The following is a 16,629-nucleotide window of genomic DNA, read 5'->3' on the forward strand; positions in this document are numbered from 1 at the left end:
GCAATTAATATGAGTGACTGAAATTGTTATTTAAACCACCAAAGCTCCAAATACAATGAAAACAGTTCATACTTAAAAGTGACACTGGGCACAGCCATCTTGGATTCTATCTCGGAATCCTTGCTTGGTCTCGTCTGAGTTATTTCGAGTTCATGACATCACAAGGTGGAACAGAATGTTTTGAGCTCTGAAGATGTAGACAGACTAATAATAAAGTGTTACTCAAACATGTGTGAATGAAACAAAACACTCTGGGTCTGTTTTGATGAAATGATGACATTATAACATGGCTTAAATCTCACAAGATCTGCACAGGACTTTTCATGTTTTTGTGTCGTTATTAGAGCCCGACCGATATGGATTTTGCTGTGGCCGATATGAAACCGATATAATGCCGTTGGCGGCTGCCGATAACCGATATAATCGCCGATATATTTTTGTGATGTAAAAATTCACTGTAAATGTTCAATTGTTTTAAAAAACTTAGATTTGGCTCTGGTGGATTTAAAATTGGGTTTATTTAGGCAACATTTATTGTTATTCTGCCTCTTTACATCATATTTACAGACAGTAGGTTGGCTTAATGGCATTTTTGCATCACATCACATCCTAGACACTAGTGATGGGTATTCCAGTTCTTTTTAGAGAACCGGCTCTTTTGGCTCGGCTCACTAAAAGCTGCTGGTTCATTTTGGCTCCCAAGTGGCTCTTCAGATTGTTTTGTTGCAAGCAGGTCTAAAGCAGGACTGAATCAGGACTGAACCAGGTCTAAACCAGGACTGAAAAAGGACTAAACCGGGACTTATTTATTTTATGCTAAACTACAGTCAAATATGCTCGTTTTTTTATTTTTATTTTTTTTAATCCTACGTACACGCAAATTTCTCAAAGTTTCGTTTTTAGCCGCTGCCGCTGTCAAACCACGAGTCTGCACGCGGCGTGAAGAGAAAAAAAGTGAGAGAAAGAGAAAACACGGCTCCCAATAAGGATCAGGCTCCCGTCGTTCCCTTCAAAGAGCCGATTCTAAGAGTCATTTCGTTCGCGACGGACCCATAACTAGTAAAGAAAGTAGCGCTATTAGCCTTTAGCCGTAAATACGTGCGCGCCGCGGTAATTAATTATATGCGCAAATGTCATAATTCACACCAATATTCACAGCTCATTTACATATCAGTGCAGGTCCAGTAACAAATATACGGCCAATATAGTCACTTTACAATAGACCAATAGAAAACAGTCTGTTTATGTGCAGGAGCTACAGCAGCTAACCCATAACAAATGACAAAAACTAGCTTCAGAGTCGACATATTTCCAACACTCACCGCTCACACAGGCTCCTCCTCACATCACAAAATCTGCACTAGTAAATGTCCTTTTAATCCAGACTCAAACCGATTGTCCGTAAAAAGAATATAATCTCAGTGTTTGGATCTGTGTCTGCAGGTGTAAACAAACACACGTGAGTGACGCGACTCTGTGGTGTGTTCAGGGACAGTACAGACACACACACAGACAAATGACTCCGTAGATAAATAATATATGTGGAGCCACATATTAGGACATTTATCTGTCTGTAAATTGGATTAAATGAACAGATAGCCGATATGCCTAAAGTTGCCCATATCAGCCGATAATATCGGCCAACCGATATATCGGTCGGGCTCGTCGTTATAGCACAGTGTTTTGGAACTACAGCTTCTCAAGGAGGTGCAATGCTTAACCCTTTTCTGTCCAATCCAAATCTCATGAGATCACTTTTCTCTTGTGTGCACAGTTGCGGTAATTCTGTCTCATGAGATCTTGTGGCACGAGATCTTGTCCAATCCGCACCACTGACACGATAACCCTAAAGCAGGATTATCCAAGTAAAGCCTTTTCTAATAGAATGAAAATAGAAATAAGAACAGAAACATGCAAAGTAACTTTAGTCCAGCTTATTTGGTGATGTTTCTTCTCTTTTGTTGTTAATAGTACGGTCAGTTCACGTTTTATGGGATACCTGAACCTCAACCAACACATTTACAAGCATGTTTAAGCCATAGATTGTTTAAGTGGACATAACCTGCTAACCACTGCACCCCAAATAGGAAGAGAGCATGGGCACACTTCCAGCTCCATCAACTCTGGCTCCAGTTTTCTTTCTATTGATAAAACATCTCCTCTCTCTCTCTGTAACTGCTGCTGTCAGGCTCTTTATTTTGGTCTTAAAATGTTCATATTAACCCTGTCTACTTGATTCACTATTTTGTCTGTAAATCAAGATATGAACTTTAACAAAACAGGTAAATCGGGGGCCTTCTTCCCCTGAGGTCACAACAGGTTTGATTGACAACGTTACTAGGCGCTTGCTCCATGCTAAATCCTGCAGTGTGAATAGGAAGGGGAGTTAAAGGTATCAACATCCTCGCTCTGGGTTGGCTCTTTGGATGCTATGATACTCACGGTCGGAATTCCAAATATGGAACTGGCTCCAAATTCAAGCTTAGATGAGCTTCATTTGACTGGAGCTGAACACTATGGGTGATGTTACACTCACTTAGTCCACATCTTTTATACAGTCTATGGTTTCAGCACAGTTCTGCCATTGCCATTTTACGGCCCAAGTATGAAAAATGAATAAAATTAAGGAAAAAATGTATGAAAAAATTTATAATTTGTCATATATTATACTTGACACCTCTGCTACTTTTTCATGTCACAAAGTAAAATGTGTCTTGCCCAAGTACAGATACATCATCAAAGCAAGGCCGCCTCACACTCCAGGAGAATTTACTGGCTGCAAGTTCTGATCCGACTTTGTGTCTTTGTTAGCGCTCCTTGTGTGTGTGTGTGTGTGTGTGTACTGTCAGTGTGACTCTGACCACCAAACATCAATAGCCAATAAAACATTAGAGCATAATAGAGCATTAGAGGCAGAGGAGTGACGGATTCAGAAAAGCAAGATAAAAAACTCTGGATCTATAGCGAAAATAATGAGAAGACTTTATTCCTCACCTCTCATAAAGTTGTAAATTTAACCTACAGAATCACATCCACATTATCCATAGAAACTGTCTTCCTCAAATAATGACCCTCAGTCCACAAAACTGCACTATTAATCCAGTTTGAGGTGTTTTTAAAAGTAAAAAGGTGAGAGTAGTTTCTCACGTGTGTCTGTTTACATCCACACAGATCGAGGTGAAGCTGCAGATTAGTGACAGTGACTCTACTTCCTGTGAACTTTATCTCCAATCTTTCATGCTTTTAAAATCATGTATCTGAAGTTTTGCACAACATTTCACAAATAATAATAACACTGTTTTGACTTGTATCTAAACTAGAAGTGCAGAGTCTGATCTTTTGAACACTTAAGAGTCTCAAAGCGACTGGTTTTACAGTAGACAGGAAAAAGCTGACGCGAGGTGCACTCACAACTTTATATCCTGTGGTCCACAGACAGATCCCACTGCAGTCTTTGTGATCGGAGATTTTAAGTCTCATAAGATTCTCCTTGTGTCTGTGGTGTGTGCTTTTTGTCGCGCTTTTGAAAATCGTTTCAGACCGAAAACTCCTGTAGTGTGTGGCGGCCTTTAGGATCAAACTAAGACCTCTGTGTACTGTCTGTGTCTTAATTATTACACATTTTTATCGCCCACAAACAAGGCAGTAGCACTGGTGTGTGGTTAGCATGCTAGTTGCTGTTAACAGTCATGTGATAGTACTCTACTGTGGTCTCTGAATGTTGAGAATAGTGCTTATAAACTCATTGTGGTGATTTGTGTTTAATTTTTTTGTATTGAAATGGACTTGGATGTGTTTTTACTAGTGTATTTTAGTCAGCAGTGAATAAAAAGTGACTTGTGTGTGATGTGTGTGTTCTTGTGTCAGCAGTGTGAGCTCCAGAACAGTCAAATGTTGCTGCTTGTGTCATATTGTGTGGACAGTGGACAGTGGACAGTGAGGGGGAGGCTCTGCTGGGCACAGATGGACTGAAGGCAGGGGGCGCAGGGACCAGCTCCTGTCACCTCCTCTCCTCTTTTTCTATTTCTCTCGCTCGCTCCTTTTTCACTCTCTGTCCTTCTTTTCCTCTGCTCCTGACCCCTCTCTTCCCTCTATTTCTCTCTCCTCTTTCTCTCATCTCTCCCTTCTCCCTTTCTTTTTCTCTCTCTCTCTCTCTCACATCTCTCTTCTCTTTCAACTCTCTCCCTCTTACCTCTCTTCCTCTCTCCTTTCTCTCTTGCTCATCTTTCTCCCTCCTCCCTCCCTCTCTTTCTCTCTCCTCTTTCTCTCTCTTGCTCATCTTTCTGTCCTCTCTCTTTCTGTTTCTCTCCTCTTGCTCATCTCTCTCTCCTCCCTCTCTTCTTCTCTCCTACCTCTCTCGCTTCACTTTCTCTCTCTCTTGCTTATCTCTCCCTCCTCCATCTCTCTCTTTCTCTTCTTTTTCCCCTCTTTCCCTCTCTCGCACATCTCTCACTCTCCTCCATCGCTTTCTCTTTCATCTCTCTCCCTTCTCTCTTTCTTTCTTTCTTTCTTTCTCCTCTTCTCTCCTCTTTCTCTCTCATCTCTCTCCCATCTGTCTTTCTTTCACTCTTTCCTCTTTCTCCTCTTCTCTCTTTCTCTCTCATCTCTTTCCTCACTCCATCACTTGTCTTTTTCCATCCCCTGCTCCCCCTCTCCTCCTCTCCCTTCTTTCCCCCTTTGTCTCTTCTATCTCTCCTATCATCTCCCTCTCTTCTTTCTATCCTCCTCTCTCCTTCTGTCTCTCTCTTTCTCATCATTCATCATCTTATACTGTGGACATGTTACATTTTTAGTTTTGTGATAACTGCTCATTTACTCTCTGTATGTCACTGATTCATCTTCCGCCCACTCTCCTCCTCCTCCCCTCCTCCTCTCCTCTTTTTTAGAACAGTTTTGTTTTTCTCTTACGAAGAATGACTCCTCGCCGCACCAACGTGGGCTCCCATCTGCTGTTTTGTTCCCACCAGCAGATTGTAAACATTAGCTGCCATTTTGTGGTTTTGAGCAAATTTATGAAAGAAAGTGACAAACATTCAAGCTGTTATATTTGTTCAAATGCTCTCGAAAACGTGAAAAAACAGAACTGGTTCTTTTTAAACAGTTTGCAGTGGGCGGCACGCGGGTACTGTACCTGCTGTCTCCTGCCCAGGAGAGGGGGATGTTCTCGCCGGCCTTTAGTCATTCGTGTCACTGTGATGTATCGAGTTAGAAAATCAGCTTCTATATCATAATAAAATGAAATGTGAATGTACCAGACCAAATGTGGGGCCTTGTTTATGTCATTTTACTGATCTTACCGAAGCAGCCCACATTTTTTCATTATGTAATATCAATATAATCCTCATTTCCTCGCAGAAGTTTACTATGAAATCGTTTTAAATGTTTGTTTTTGTTGTTGTTGTTCCTCATTTCCTATAACATCTGTAACTGCTGATTTGGGATCTGCTTATCTGCTGACATGAACATCATTTGTAAACCGCACAACACAAGAAACTTAGAAAGCTACAGGGGGGCGCCAGTCACAAAACATTTGTTGTGTCTTTAGGCAAGACACTTCACCCACATTGCCTAGTATGAAAGTGGTGTGTGTGAGTGATGGTGGTGGTCAGAGGGGCCGATGGTGCAGATTGGCAGCCTCGCTTCTGTCAGTCTGCCCCAGGGCAACTGTGGCTACAATAGTAACTTACCACCACCAGGTCTGGAGTGAATGAATAATGAACTGTAAAGTGTCTTTGAGTGTCCAAAAAACGCTCTATAAAAGTGATGCATTATTATTATCATTAATAATTTGTAAAAAAAAATCATTCAGAATCACTTTTAGGAAGGAACTGAAATATGTAAGATCAAATCCTGAAATAGTTACCTGTGATGAATTTTCTGAGACAAGGGATGGCTCTGCCCAACCTGCCATCTGACCACATAGAACCAGCATTTTATCATCTTAAGAACCACTGCCCAAGTTCTGCAGATAGATGGAGGAGAGTACTGGCAATTCTTAATTATAATGTAATTAATACAATGTATTTAATGATTTTTTTTTTTTAAATCGATATGTATATAGATGAACTAACTTTTATAAAGGTTACAATTCAAGAGGACTTTCCAGCAGGTTTCCATCCAAAGTTCTCCCTCACTTACTGTATGCATTCAGAGCATCCCATTTACTTACCGTGACCTAGAACCCAAAACATGCTACATGTCTCCAAGAACAGTTGATAGTTAAGGTCAGTTAAATACAATCAATCAATGAATCTGCCCTGGGACGACAGGTGGAAATTAGCACTGATGCTACAACCTGATGTACAATGCATCTCTCTCTGTAAAAAAGGTTAATGTAAAAATTGCATGCTGTCGCTGTCTCAAATAAATAAATAGATAAATAAATAAACGAGTTTATGAGCGCTTTCACAACTTTCAGAAACCAGAGCAATGTTTTACGTGCACATCCTGATTTATCTGATGTAAAACACTTACAATAGAAAGTTGAGTCGGTGGAGCCAAATTGCAGCCAAAACTGTCCATTTTTACAATCTGTGGTTAAGGACAAGAAATAATGGGGGAAATATTGTGTCTTCTCGCATGAATTTCCAATTTTCAAACTCTCTCCTCTTAATGTACTGTTTTAAATGCAACTGCAATTGTTTGAGCTGATAATATTCTGGGAATGATACTGAAATTAAAAAAATATAAAGATATCTACTACCAATATTACTGTAGTTTCTGATTTATGTTCTAATGTTATTTCCTCATCACAAACAGGCCTGGAGTTGTGTTTTTTTTATTCACATGTTTAACACACAAACCCTGCATATTTAGGCTGAGTTCTTCTCTCAAACACTCTAAGTATTTGTACCTCTACCTACTCCTTTTGCATCTTGTGTAATCCTTATGTAATTGATGTTTATTTGAATTTATTACTATTATGAATAGAATTTTCTAACGAGTTGTGTGTTTTCGTTCACAGGGGACATCACACAAAAGGGCTATGAGAAGAAAAAGACTAAACTTCTGGCTCCGTTCATCATCCAGGCGCCTCCAGGTAAGAAATAAACAAGTAACAAAAATATGTCGCACAAATCTTATGTTGTACATTTAAATTTTACTGAAAACATCTTTATATTGTTGAGCTGTCCATCACTTTGAACAATAATGGCCTCTGAAAAGATTATAATCTGCGAACCAGGAAGTAACAGTGGTGTACTGTTAGCATGCTAGTTGTTGTTACCAATGGTGTGAAAATGTTGTGTAAAAACAAAATACTGAATTAAAGCTGTTCACTGGTTCATCATCAAAACTTACTCAATAATATTCTTAAATCACTTACGAAGCAACATTATTGATTCACATTAACATATCACATCATAATTCAGTGTTTTTTGTTTTTTTTCCAGTGGAGCCTCCTCCTAAGAATGATGTCCAACCTGCTGCCCCGCCCTCCTCCTCAGGCCACGCCCCTCAATCGTCGAATGCGTCGCGGTACAGAGAGAGGCGCTCCAAGAGGTCGCACCGCAATGGAGGCACCAGGGACGACCGCTACAGATCAGGTAAGAGTTACAACCAGGAACTGTACGCTTTACAGATCAAATTAACACCCAAACCAGGGATGACATGCATGAGATCAAATGATAAAATTAGTTTATTTTGTAATTCCAAATGAGCTTAAACGCGCCAGTCAGAGTCAACCAAAGGGCTAAATCCGTGTATCATTCGTTCATTCATTTTTCAATATAAAAACCAAAAATAAGAAAATGATAAAAACAACTATTTTCTTCATTATTTGTCTTCAAAACCAAAATGAAAAAACAGATAATGATTCGTTTTTTCAGTTTTGATTTTGTGTAAAGGAATGAAGAAGTGGATAATGGCCTTTTTTCTTTTCCGAGACTTAATCTGTGATGCCGGACTTTTGCGCCACAAAACTGAATGAGCCAGGACTAAATCTTTTTCAGTCCTGGTCTGGTCCTGGTCTGGTCCTGGTCTGGTCCCAGTCTCAGTCCTGGTCTCAGTCCTAGTCTCAGTCCTGGTCCTGTTCCCGGGTCTCAGTCTTGGTCTCAGTTTTGGTCTCAGTTCTGGTCTCATTTCTGGTCTGGTCCCGGTCTAAGTCCTGGATGCCGTCCCAGTCTGGTTCCTGTCTGGTTCAGTCTGTATGTGGCGCTAAAGTCCGGCATCACAGTTTAAGTCATGGAAACAGGAAACTGTCATTATCCATTTTTTCCATTATTCATTTAAACACAAAATCGAAAACTGAAAAATTAATTGTTATCCGTTTTTTTCATTTTGGTTTTGGAGACAAATAATGAAGAAAACAGTTGTTGTTTTTTTCATTTTCTTATTTTTTGTTTTATATTGAAAAACAAATGGCACATGGACTGGACCGTATGTGACCTGAAGCTGGACGTTGCTCAGGTCTGGGTTAACACATCAACTACAGCAAAACATGTAATTAATTCAAAAAACAAGAACGTCCAGTTCAGATCAGGTAAGCTCTGAAACCACAAATGACTGGCACAGATCAGGTGAGTACTATGGTCTGGTGGCATCATTTGCCTGTCTCCAAGCAGGTAGTGTAGTAGGATAGTGCACCTTTAAAGATATCAATTCTTTCCATAAATTGTCAGAAGAGTACTGGACACATCAAATCTCCTCATGATAGCATTCCCCACACACGTCACACACCCCAACTCATGAATTCAAAACACTTGGAATAAATTCTACACAGTTTATGACGACTTTCATTTTTAAACCCAATTTTATTCTGGAAAAAAAAAAAGATAATAATAATAAATAAACAACATTTTATTGAGTCAGAGAGTTTCCCAATATTACTACATCACACAAATATAGCTTTTTATTCATTTATCACACCCACAGTCACATGATATGCACAATCGTATAGGTCAAGAGCGTATGCTCTGTCTAACATTTGTACAGTGTTACCTTTATCCAATTCTCGCAGTAGACATTTGCACTCTCCTCCACAAGATACCACATGTTTAACCACAACTGTCCCTTCAGACACCAGCCACTAGCCCCCCTCCACTCTCACTGAATCACACATCAACATTTAGGCAGTTCCTGTTTTACAGCAGAAGCTCCTAAGAATAACACTGTTGAGCATAACATTTGTTTCAGCTTTGATAACATTAATAGCATATATATACATTTTATTCTCACATTAAGGGACTATCTTCTCAGCAGCAGCAGCGGAATTTTACTCTGCTTTAGTTAATTGTGACGATATGAACATGGCCATATCTGGAACAGGATTCTTCGTGTGCTCTATGTGTCGCTATGGCAGCTGCAGGTAAACAACCTATTAGACTATATTCAGACTGCAGGGCTTAATGCTCAATTTTGGATTTTTTTGTGAAATCCGATGTTTTTGCGAGGTCGTTCACATTTCCAATTAAATTTGACTTGTATGTGATCTCCAGTGTGAACAGTAAACGGCCCAAAAGTGTCTCACATGCGCACTGGAGGACACCACAATGTCAACCACAGCGAGCGGAAGTTGTCCAAACATGGACGCAGCATTGAGCACCTGGCGATTTTAAAGTTCCTCTCATACCGGAGCCAGAACATGAACAACTTACTTGTTTTAAGGACGAGATTGAGAAGGAGAAGGATGAGGTTTTGTGGGGCAGTTCATTGAAAGGAACGTGTGGATGTGGAGACGTTCATTAACAATTTTCGTATGACGAGAAGAACATTTGAGTACATTTGTGGCTTGTTGATAACGTGTAGGTGGATGAATGCATCTTGGCCGTTCAGACTGAAGTCACATGTCAAAAGATCAGATATGTATCGGTTTTAGGAGCATTAAAAGATCATATACACACAGATCCAATTTTTTAAAATGCGACCCAGGCCACTTGGATATGTGCTCCTAAAACCGATACATATCTGATCTCAAGGACTGGATGGAATATTTCAAAAAGTATCTCTGGCTCACTAGGAAATGAGGCCTTATGTCCAAAATTCCGAACTGTCCATTTAAATCCCCAAACTACCAGTAGTGAAACTGTCTTCTGGAGTTTTCCCAGCACATTAGCGTGCAGGAGAGGACTGGTATCTTCATTATAACAGGCTCCAGTGGGGCCCTGCAGTTTTTTGGGGGGGCCCTCATTGTGGACCCCTCAGTGAGGTCAGGGTGATGTCACTGTTTGGGCATGTGAACGGAGGATCGACAGAAACCAGACACTACAAAAAAGAAAGAAAGAAAAAAGAGAAAAAGTCCACGTCAGCGCATCCTCCTCGAACACAGCACGCTAAAGGCCAAGTGACTAATCCAAGAGCGCGCAGACCGGAGTGGAAATGTGGAACAGTTTCTTATCTTCTGTGGGTTTATCGCACACGGGATTTATAAGAAAAGATAAAACATGTTTGGGGCTAAAGTGGTGCAGGGAAGAGGCTTAAATCTTAAGGGTTAAGAGAGAGAGGAGGGAAGGGGGGATACAGAGAGAGAGGGAGAAGAAAGGAGGGGAGTTGAAAAGGGTAGGGGGGGGTGGTAGAAGGAAAGATGGGGAGAGGGGAGGAGGTGAAAGAGGTAGAGGAGAGAGAGGGAGGTGAGAGGAGAGAGAGAGTGGGTTGAGGAAGAGAGAGATGATGGAGAGGAGAGAAGGAGAGAGAAGAAAAATAAAAGACAGGGATAGAGCGAAAGAGATGAGAGATACAGGGAGAGAGGGGGAAGACGAGAGGGGAGTCGAAAGGTGTAGAAAGAAAGAGAGGGGGGGAAGTGGTAGGAGAGAAAGAAAGACAGGGAGAGGGGGTATAAAAGAGAGGTAGAAGAGAGGAGGGTTGAGAGAGAGAGAGAGAGTGGGTAGAAGAAGAGAGGAGAGAGGAGGAAAAGAGAGAGAAGAGAAATAAAAGAGATCAAGAGTGGGAGAGGGCTGAGAGAGAGGTAGGAGAAAGAGAGAAGAAGTGTTGGGTTTGATTTTAAAAAAAAGGAGACAGCGATAGAGGGAAAATAGATGAGAGATACAGGGAGAGAGGGAGTTGAAAAAAGGAGAGGAGAGAGAGCGGGTTGAGGAAGAGGAGGAAGAGAGAGAATGACAGGGAGATAGGTTGAAAGAGGCAGAGAAGAGAAGTAGAGGAGAGAGAGAGGGGGTTGAGAAGAGAGAGAGAGTGGGTAGAGGAAGAGAGGAGGAAAATGGAGAGAGAAGAGAAATAAAAGAGATCAAGAGAGAGAGGTAGGAGAAAGAGAGAAGTGTTGGGATAAATAAAAAAGAGACAGGGATAGAGTGAAAGAGATGAGAGATACAGAGAGCGATGGAGAAGAAGAGAGGGGAGTTGAAAGGGTTAGAGAGAGAGGGGGTGGAGAGAGAAAGAAGGAAGAGAGAGTGGGTAGAGGAAGAGAAGAGAGAGAGCGGAGGGGGAAGAAGAGAGAGGGAGAAACTGATAGAGAGCAGGAAAAGAGAGAGAAGAGAAATACAAGAGACTGAAAGCATGGGAGAGAGCTGTGAGAGAGGTAGGAGAAAGAAGGAAGAGAGAGGGCATAGAGAAAGAGACGTGAGAGCGGAGGAGGAAGAGAGACAGGAGTGTTAGACTGATAGTGAGGAGGGAAAAGAGAGAGACTGATAGGGAGCAGGGAAAGAGAGAGAAGAGAACTTTAAGAGACAGAAAAGAGTGGTAGAGAGAGAAAGACAGGAAGAGAGGGTGTGAAAGGGAGAGAAGAGAGGTAGAGGAGAGAGAGCTGGGAGGAGAGAGAGAGTGAAAGAGATGAGACAGAGAGAGGGAGAAGAAGAGAGGGGAGTTGAAAGGGACAGAGAGAGAGGGGGTGAAAGAGGCAGAGAAGAGAGGGAGGTAGAGTGGAGAAAGATGGAAGAGAGTGGGTAAAAGAAGAGAGGCGAGAGAGTGGAGGGGGAAGAGAGAGGGAGAGAGGACTGATAGAGAGCAGGGAAAGAGAGAGACTGAAAGCGTGGGAGAGAGCTCAGAAAGAGGTAGGAGAAAGAGCGAAAGAAGGAAGAGAGAGGGCAGAGAAAGAGAGGAGGAGGAAAAGAGACAGGGAGCTAGACTGATAGAGAGGAGGGAAAAGAGAGAGAAGAGAAATAAAAGATATGGAAAAAGTGAAAGAGGACTGAGAGAGAGGTGGGAGAAAGACAAAGGAAGTGTTGGGTTTGATTTTAAAAAAAAGGAGACAGGGATAGAGTGAAAGACATGAGAGATACAGGGAGAGCTGGAGTTGAAAGAGGGAGAGGAGAGAAGAGAGAGAGAAGGAAGAAAGAGAGAGCAGGTTGAGGAAGAGGAGAAAAGAGAGACTGATAGAGAACAGGGAAAGAGAGAGAAGAGAACTACAAGAGACAGAAAAGAAGGGAGAGAGAGAAAGACAGGGAGAGAGGTTGTGAAAGGGAGAGAAGAGAGGTAGAGGAGAAAGGGGGCAGTGAGAGGAGAAAGAGAGAAAAAAGAGAGAGAGAGAAGAGAAATAAAATAGAAAAAACTGGCAGTGGGGTGAGAGAAAATCTGAGACAGAGAGAGAGATGGATAAAAAGGAGGCAGGGATGAGAGAGAAAGGAGAGAGAGGGTGATTGAGAGGAGAGAGCGAGGGAGAGGAGGAAATGGAAAAAGCCTTGTGATGATGAGCACTTTTGGGAATGGTGCAGTAGAAAACAACAGTGTCACAAAGCACTCTGTAGAACTCCAACTGACCAGTTCTACTCACAGTTAATTCATTTTTATTTTTGTGATAGAACTGTGGCAGAATTCTCTTTGTACCATTTCAGACACGTCGATTATGGATCTATGTAAAACACCTCAGCCTTTTACATCAAACACCAACAGAACTGTGACCTTGTGGTTTTACACTTCAAGAAAGTCTCAAGTTTGATTCCCAGACTAGACAGGGGCTTTCAGTGTGAAGTTAAAGGTGCCCTGCTCTGATAGTTGAAAATGTTTTGGTATGTTAAGTGAAGCATAGCATTATACTGACATATCTTGCATTTGTTCAATTAAAAGTATTTTGAAAAAAATGTAAAACATGCATTCTAAGTGTGAATGGATTTAGTGTAACTTGATCTTCTTTAATTCCTCATGAAAATGATTATTCGGAATTAAACTTCATTCCGAAGTAAATGGGTGAATTAATTTATTCTCGATCATGTAAATGTTTATTCTTTTTAAAAATAATTTCAGTTGTTCAGCACATGCTCGTACGCCTACTAATGACAATGTTTGTAATACAAACGAGTGAAAATAATGAGAAGACTTTACTCCTCACCTCTTGTAAAGTAGTAAATTTAAAGTGCAGCATCTCATCCACATGATCCATAGAAATTGTCCTCCGCAAATAATGACCCCAGTCCACAGAACCGCTCTATTAATCTAGTTTGAGGCGTTCTTTAAAAGTAAAAAGGTGAAAGTAGTTCACATGTGTCTGCAGACTCTACTTCCTGTGGACTTTATCTCAAATCTTTAATGCTTTAAAAATCATGTATCTGAAGTTTTGCACCACATTTCACAAATAATAATAACAGTTTTGACTTGTATCTAAACTAGAAGTGCAGACCTCTGACCTTTGAACACTTAAGAGTCTCAAAGCGACTGGTTTTACTGTAGACAGGAAACAGCTGATGCACTCATGTGTGATGTGAATCCGGCACAAGCCCGAACAGAAGTTTGTCTGAACCCGGAGTCCCATTGGACTTCAGTCGAGTCAAAATACTCAGTTCCACCTTGTGATGGCACTAGGTGGTAATTTAACAACTATTTTTTTATTTTCAGTTAAACTGCTTTACACAAGAATAAGTTTTTTGTTTGAGCCTTTTTTCAGTTGAGATTGCCAACGAAATATCTTCTAGTGCACTGGAAAGCAAAGAAGTTTCAACAAGGCTTAAACACATGCTTTATCTTCAGCATTTGTTCTGAGGGCTGAAATTATGCACATGATCTAATAAAGGTGTTTGGAGTTTTAAAACACAGTGTGTTACCACATGACATCACAAGGTGCAACACAGTGTCCTCAGTCTGAGAGAAGAACTTAGCCTAAAAATGCTGGATTTGTGTTTAACATGTGAATGAAACTAAACACAACTCCAGGTCTGTTTGTGATGAGGAAACAACATTAGAACATAGATTTTAACGTAATACAGACCCTTTAAAGCCAAGCATCGTGACAGTCCTTATCTGGTTCAGCAGCCCGTTAGAGGGAGGATGACATGAGTAATTAGTTCATCTGGATCTTATGTAACACTGCTGTGCAATGGACCCGTGCTTTATTAACATGGATTTCAGTGGGGCCAGGCAGATGTGATGTGTCACTGTATGAGACCCTATCAGCATGTGTTTGTGCAGTAATATTGTATTTCCAGACCTATGATCATAATGAGTGTTGTAACGAGTTTAATTAGAGTTTTAAGAGAAGCCACATTTACACTGGAGAAAATGAATGCATAGATTTAAATACACTGTAGAAAACAGTGTTGTTCTTTTATAAATGACAGATTATAAAATATTTTAATAGTGCACGTGAGAGTGCATGTGAGTGCTGCACATGTGTGGGCAAATAAACACGTCACAGATCTTTATGCTGCTTTTATGTGTCGTGCTTTTATGTTATTATGATACAAAACAATAAAGTATAAAAAGTAAAGTGTAAAGTATATTTGTTTGTACAGTATCTTTTCTATCTTTCTTGTATCTTGTATCTTTTTTTTTTTTTTACACATTTTAGTGTGTATGGGCTCAAACTGGTGTATCCTTGAGCAAGACACCTGCCTGTGTATGAATGTGCTGTGTGATTGGTGGTGGTCAGAGGGGCTAGTATATGTATAATATAATATATATATTCCCTCAGTCTGCCCCAGGGCAGCTGTGGCGACAGCAATCACTCTTGCCTGGAAAAGTACTATATAATACTCTGCAGTATTTGTTCATGTCTAATCTAAAGTAACCTGGGTTTGTCTTGTGTCTGTGCAGACATCCACACTGAGGCGGTGCAGGCGGCTCTGGCCAAACACAAAGAGGAGAAGATGGCTCTGCCCATGCCCACGAAGCGCCGCTCCACCTACGTCCAGTCTCCCATCAACACACGCACGCCTCCAGGTTCACTCACAATACAACACAATAGATCATTATGAGACAGTCTAGAGCTGTTTAATTAGTACTTTTATAATAACAGAACTCTCTCTCTCAGACTCCTCCTCTGGGTCTGAAGACGACTCGTCTAGTCGCAGACAGTCGACTGGAGCCGCTCCGATGCCTCAGGTCCACCCCGGGCTCCAGGTGAAGTTCACTGCTAAACATCATTTCACTAATCCCTTCATCATAGTCCTGTGTGTGCCTGTGTAACCAAAGCATTCTGTTGATTTGAATACAACACATCATGCACACAGTCATTCACAATGACTTATAATCAACTGTTTATTTATTCTCATCATGATAAATGACAGGGTCACCTCTTTTTGTCCAGGAAATAAGTTACTAAGAATCATGGGAAACCAACTGCCTGACACTGTCCAAGATACTTGGGGTAGTGGTGAGCTCCTCCCTCAGACAGATATAAAACAGTTTACCACCAGTACTTGGCCAGAACTGAAGGAGCCACTTGAATGAGCAGCGAATGTCTTCACACTAAAACTCTTCTCCAGTTGACAGATTAGAATTTTTCTTTCATGATGAGGCTAAAAGTTCAAGCTCAAACATGTTCCTTACTGCTAGTTTCAAACATAGATAGTATATAAATGGATATATCTAGTCTGCTGGCCGCCACATTCCAAACAGGAAGTGAGAATGGGCGTGCGTCTGACTCAGACCCTTTCTCCGATTCACTTTCTATCTCTCTGTAACTGCTGCTGTCAGGCTTATCATTTTGGTCTTAAAGTGTTTGTATTAATCCACTCTATATGATTATTTTGCTATTTTTTCTGTAAGTCAAGATATGAACATTAATAACAGAGAAATCAGGTTCCTTCATTCCCCAAAGTTAATCCTACTAGCATTTGATTGACAGTGCCCGCTCTTTGGTAAACCAGTGGTGCAGACAGGAAGGGGTGTTGCCTTTTACAGTCCTGCTCCTGATTAGCTCGTTGGTTGCTATAATACTTGTGGTCGGAATTCTTAATATGGAATTTGATTCCAAATTCGCTCCTATAACTGCGAGCCTTGTTGAGCTTCTTTTGGTTAGTTCGAGCACTATGGGTGTCATCACGCTCCCTTAGTCCACTTCTCTGTACAGTCGAGTCATAAACGTAATGCACATGTTTCTCTTTGCAGTCAAACTTCCAGGTGCCATCCTCCTTGCAGAGTCCTGAAGCCTGGATAAACCGCTCTGTTCAGGGCTCCTCCACCTCCTCCTCCGCCTCCTCCACCATGTCCCACGGAGAGCCCAAACCCGCCCAGGCCCAGCCCCAGTACAAGCCCCAGTACCAGCCTCTGTACCAGCCCCACGACACCAGCGCCGCCGCCATCACCAACATGCTCGCTCACTCCAGGATCGGTCAGAAGATCATTCAGTCATTTTTTATTCGAATTAGGACAGTGTCTGTTAATCAGTGTGTGAGCAGCTTCAACATAAATATGACAAAGTTAACACAATAGTTACATTTCATACGTTGTTCTATAGCCGATTAAAACATTCCACTTTCAATAAGCCAACAACAGACGCCATTACATAACATTACAAGACATTAAACATTG

At 41.2% G+C, this 16,629-nt stretch overlaps 1 protein-coding gene across 1 annotated transcript in view; it reads left to right on the forward strand.

Moving 5' to 3' along the window:
- The window catches only part of dip2bb (disco-interacting protein 2 homolog Bb), a 109,167-nt gene that overhangs the window by 56,333 nt on the left and 36,205 nt on the right, over nucleotides 1-16,629 (forward strand). Inside the window, exons 3-6 of the mRNA XM_055160553.1 lie at nucleotides 7,392-7,544; nucleotides 14,911-15,036; nucleotides 15,128-15,216; nucleotides 16,207-16,429. Coding sequence (XP_055016528.1) covers nucleotides 7,392-7,544; nucleotides 14,911-15,036; nucleotides 15,128-15,216; nucleotides 16,207-16,429 — 591 coding nt within the window. The remainder of the gene's footprint in view (nucleotides 1-7,391; nucleotides 7,545-14,910; nucleotides 15,037-15,127; nucleotides 15,217-16,206; nucleotides 16,430-16,629) is intronic.

Source organism: Boleophthalmus pectinirostris, unplaced genomic scaffold, assembly GCF_026225935.1.
Source record: "Boleophthalmus pectinirostris isolate CB_2022bp ecotype Guang Dong unplaced genomic scaffold, ASM2622593v1 HiC_scaffold_3, whole genome shotgun sequence".
Taxonomy (NCBI): Eukaryota; Metazoa; Chordata; class Actinopteri; order Gobiiformes; family Gobiidae; genus Boleophthalmus; species Boleophthalmus pectinirostris.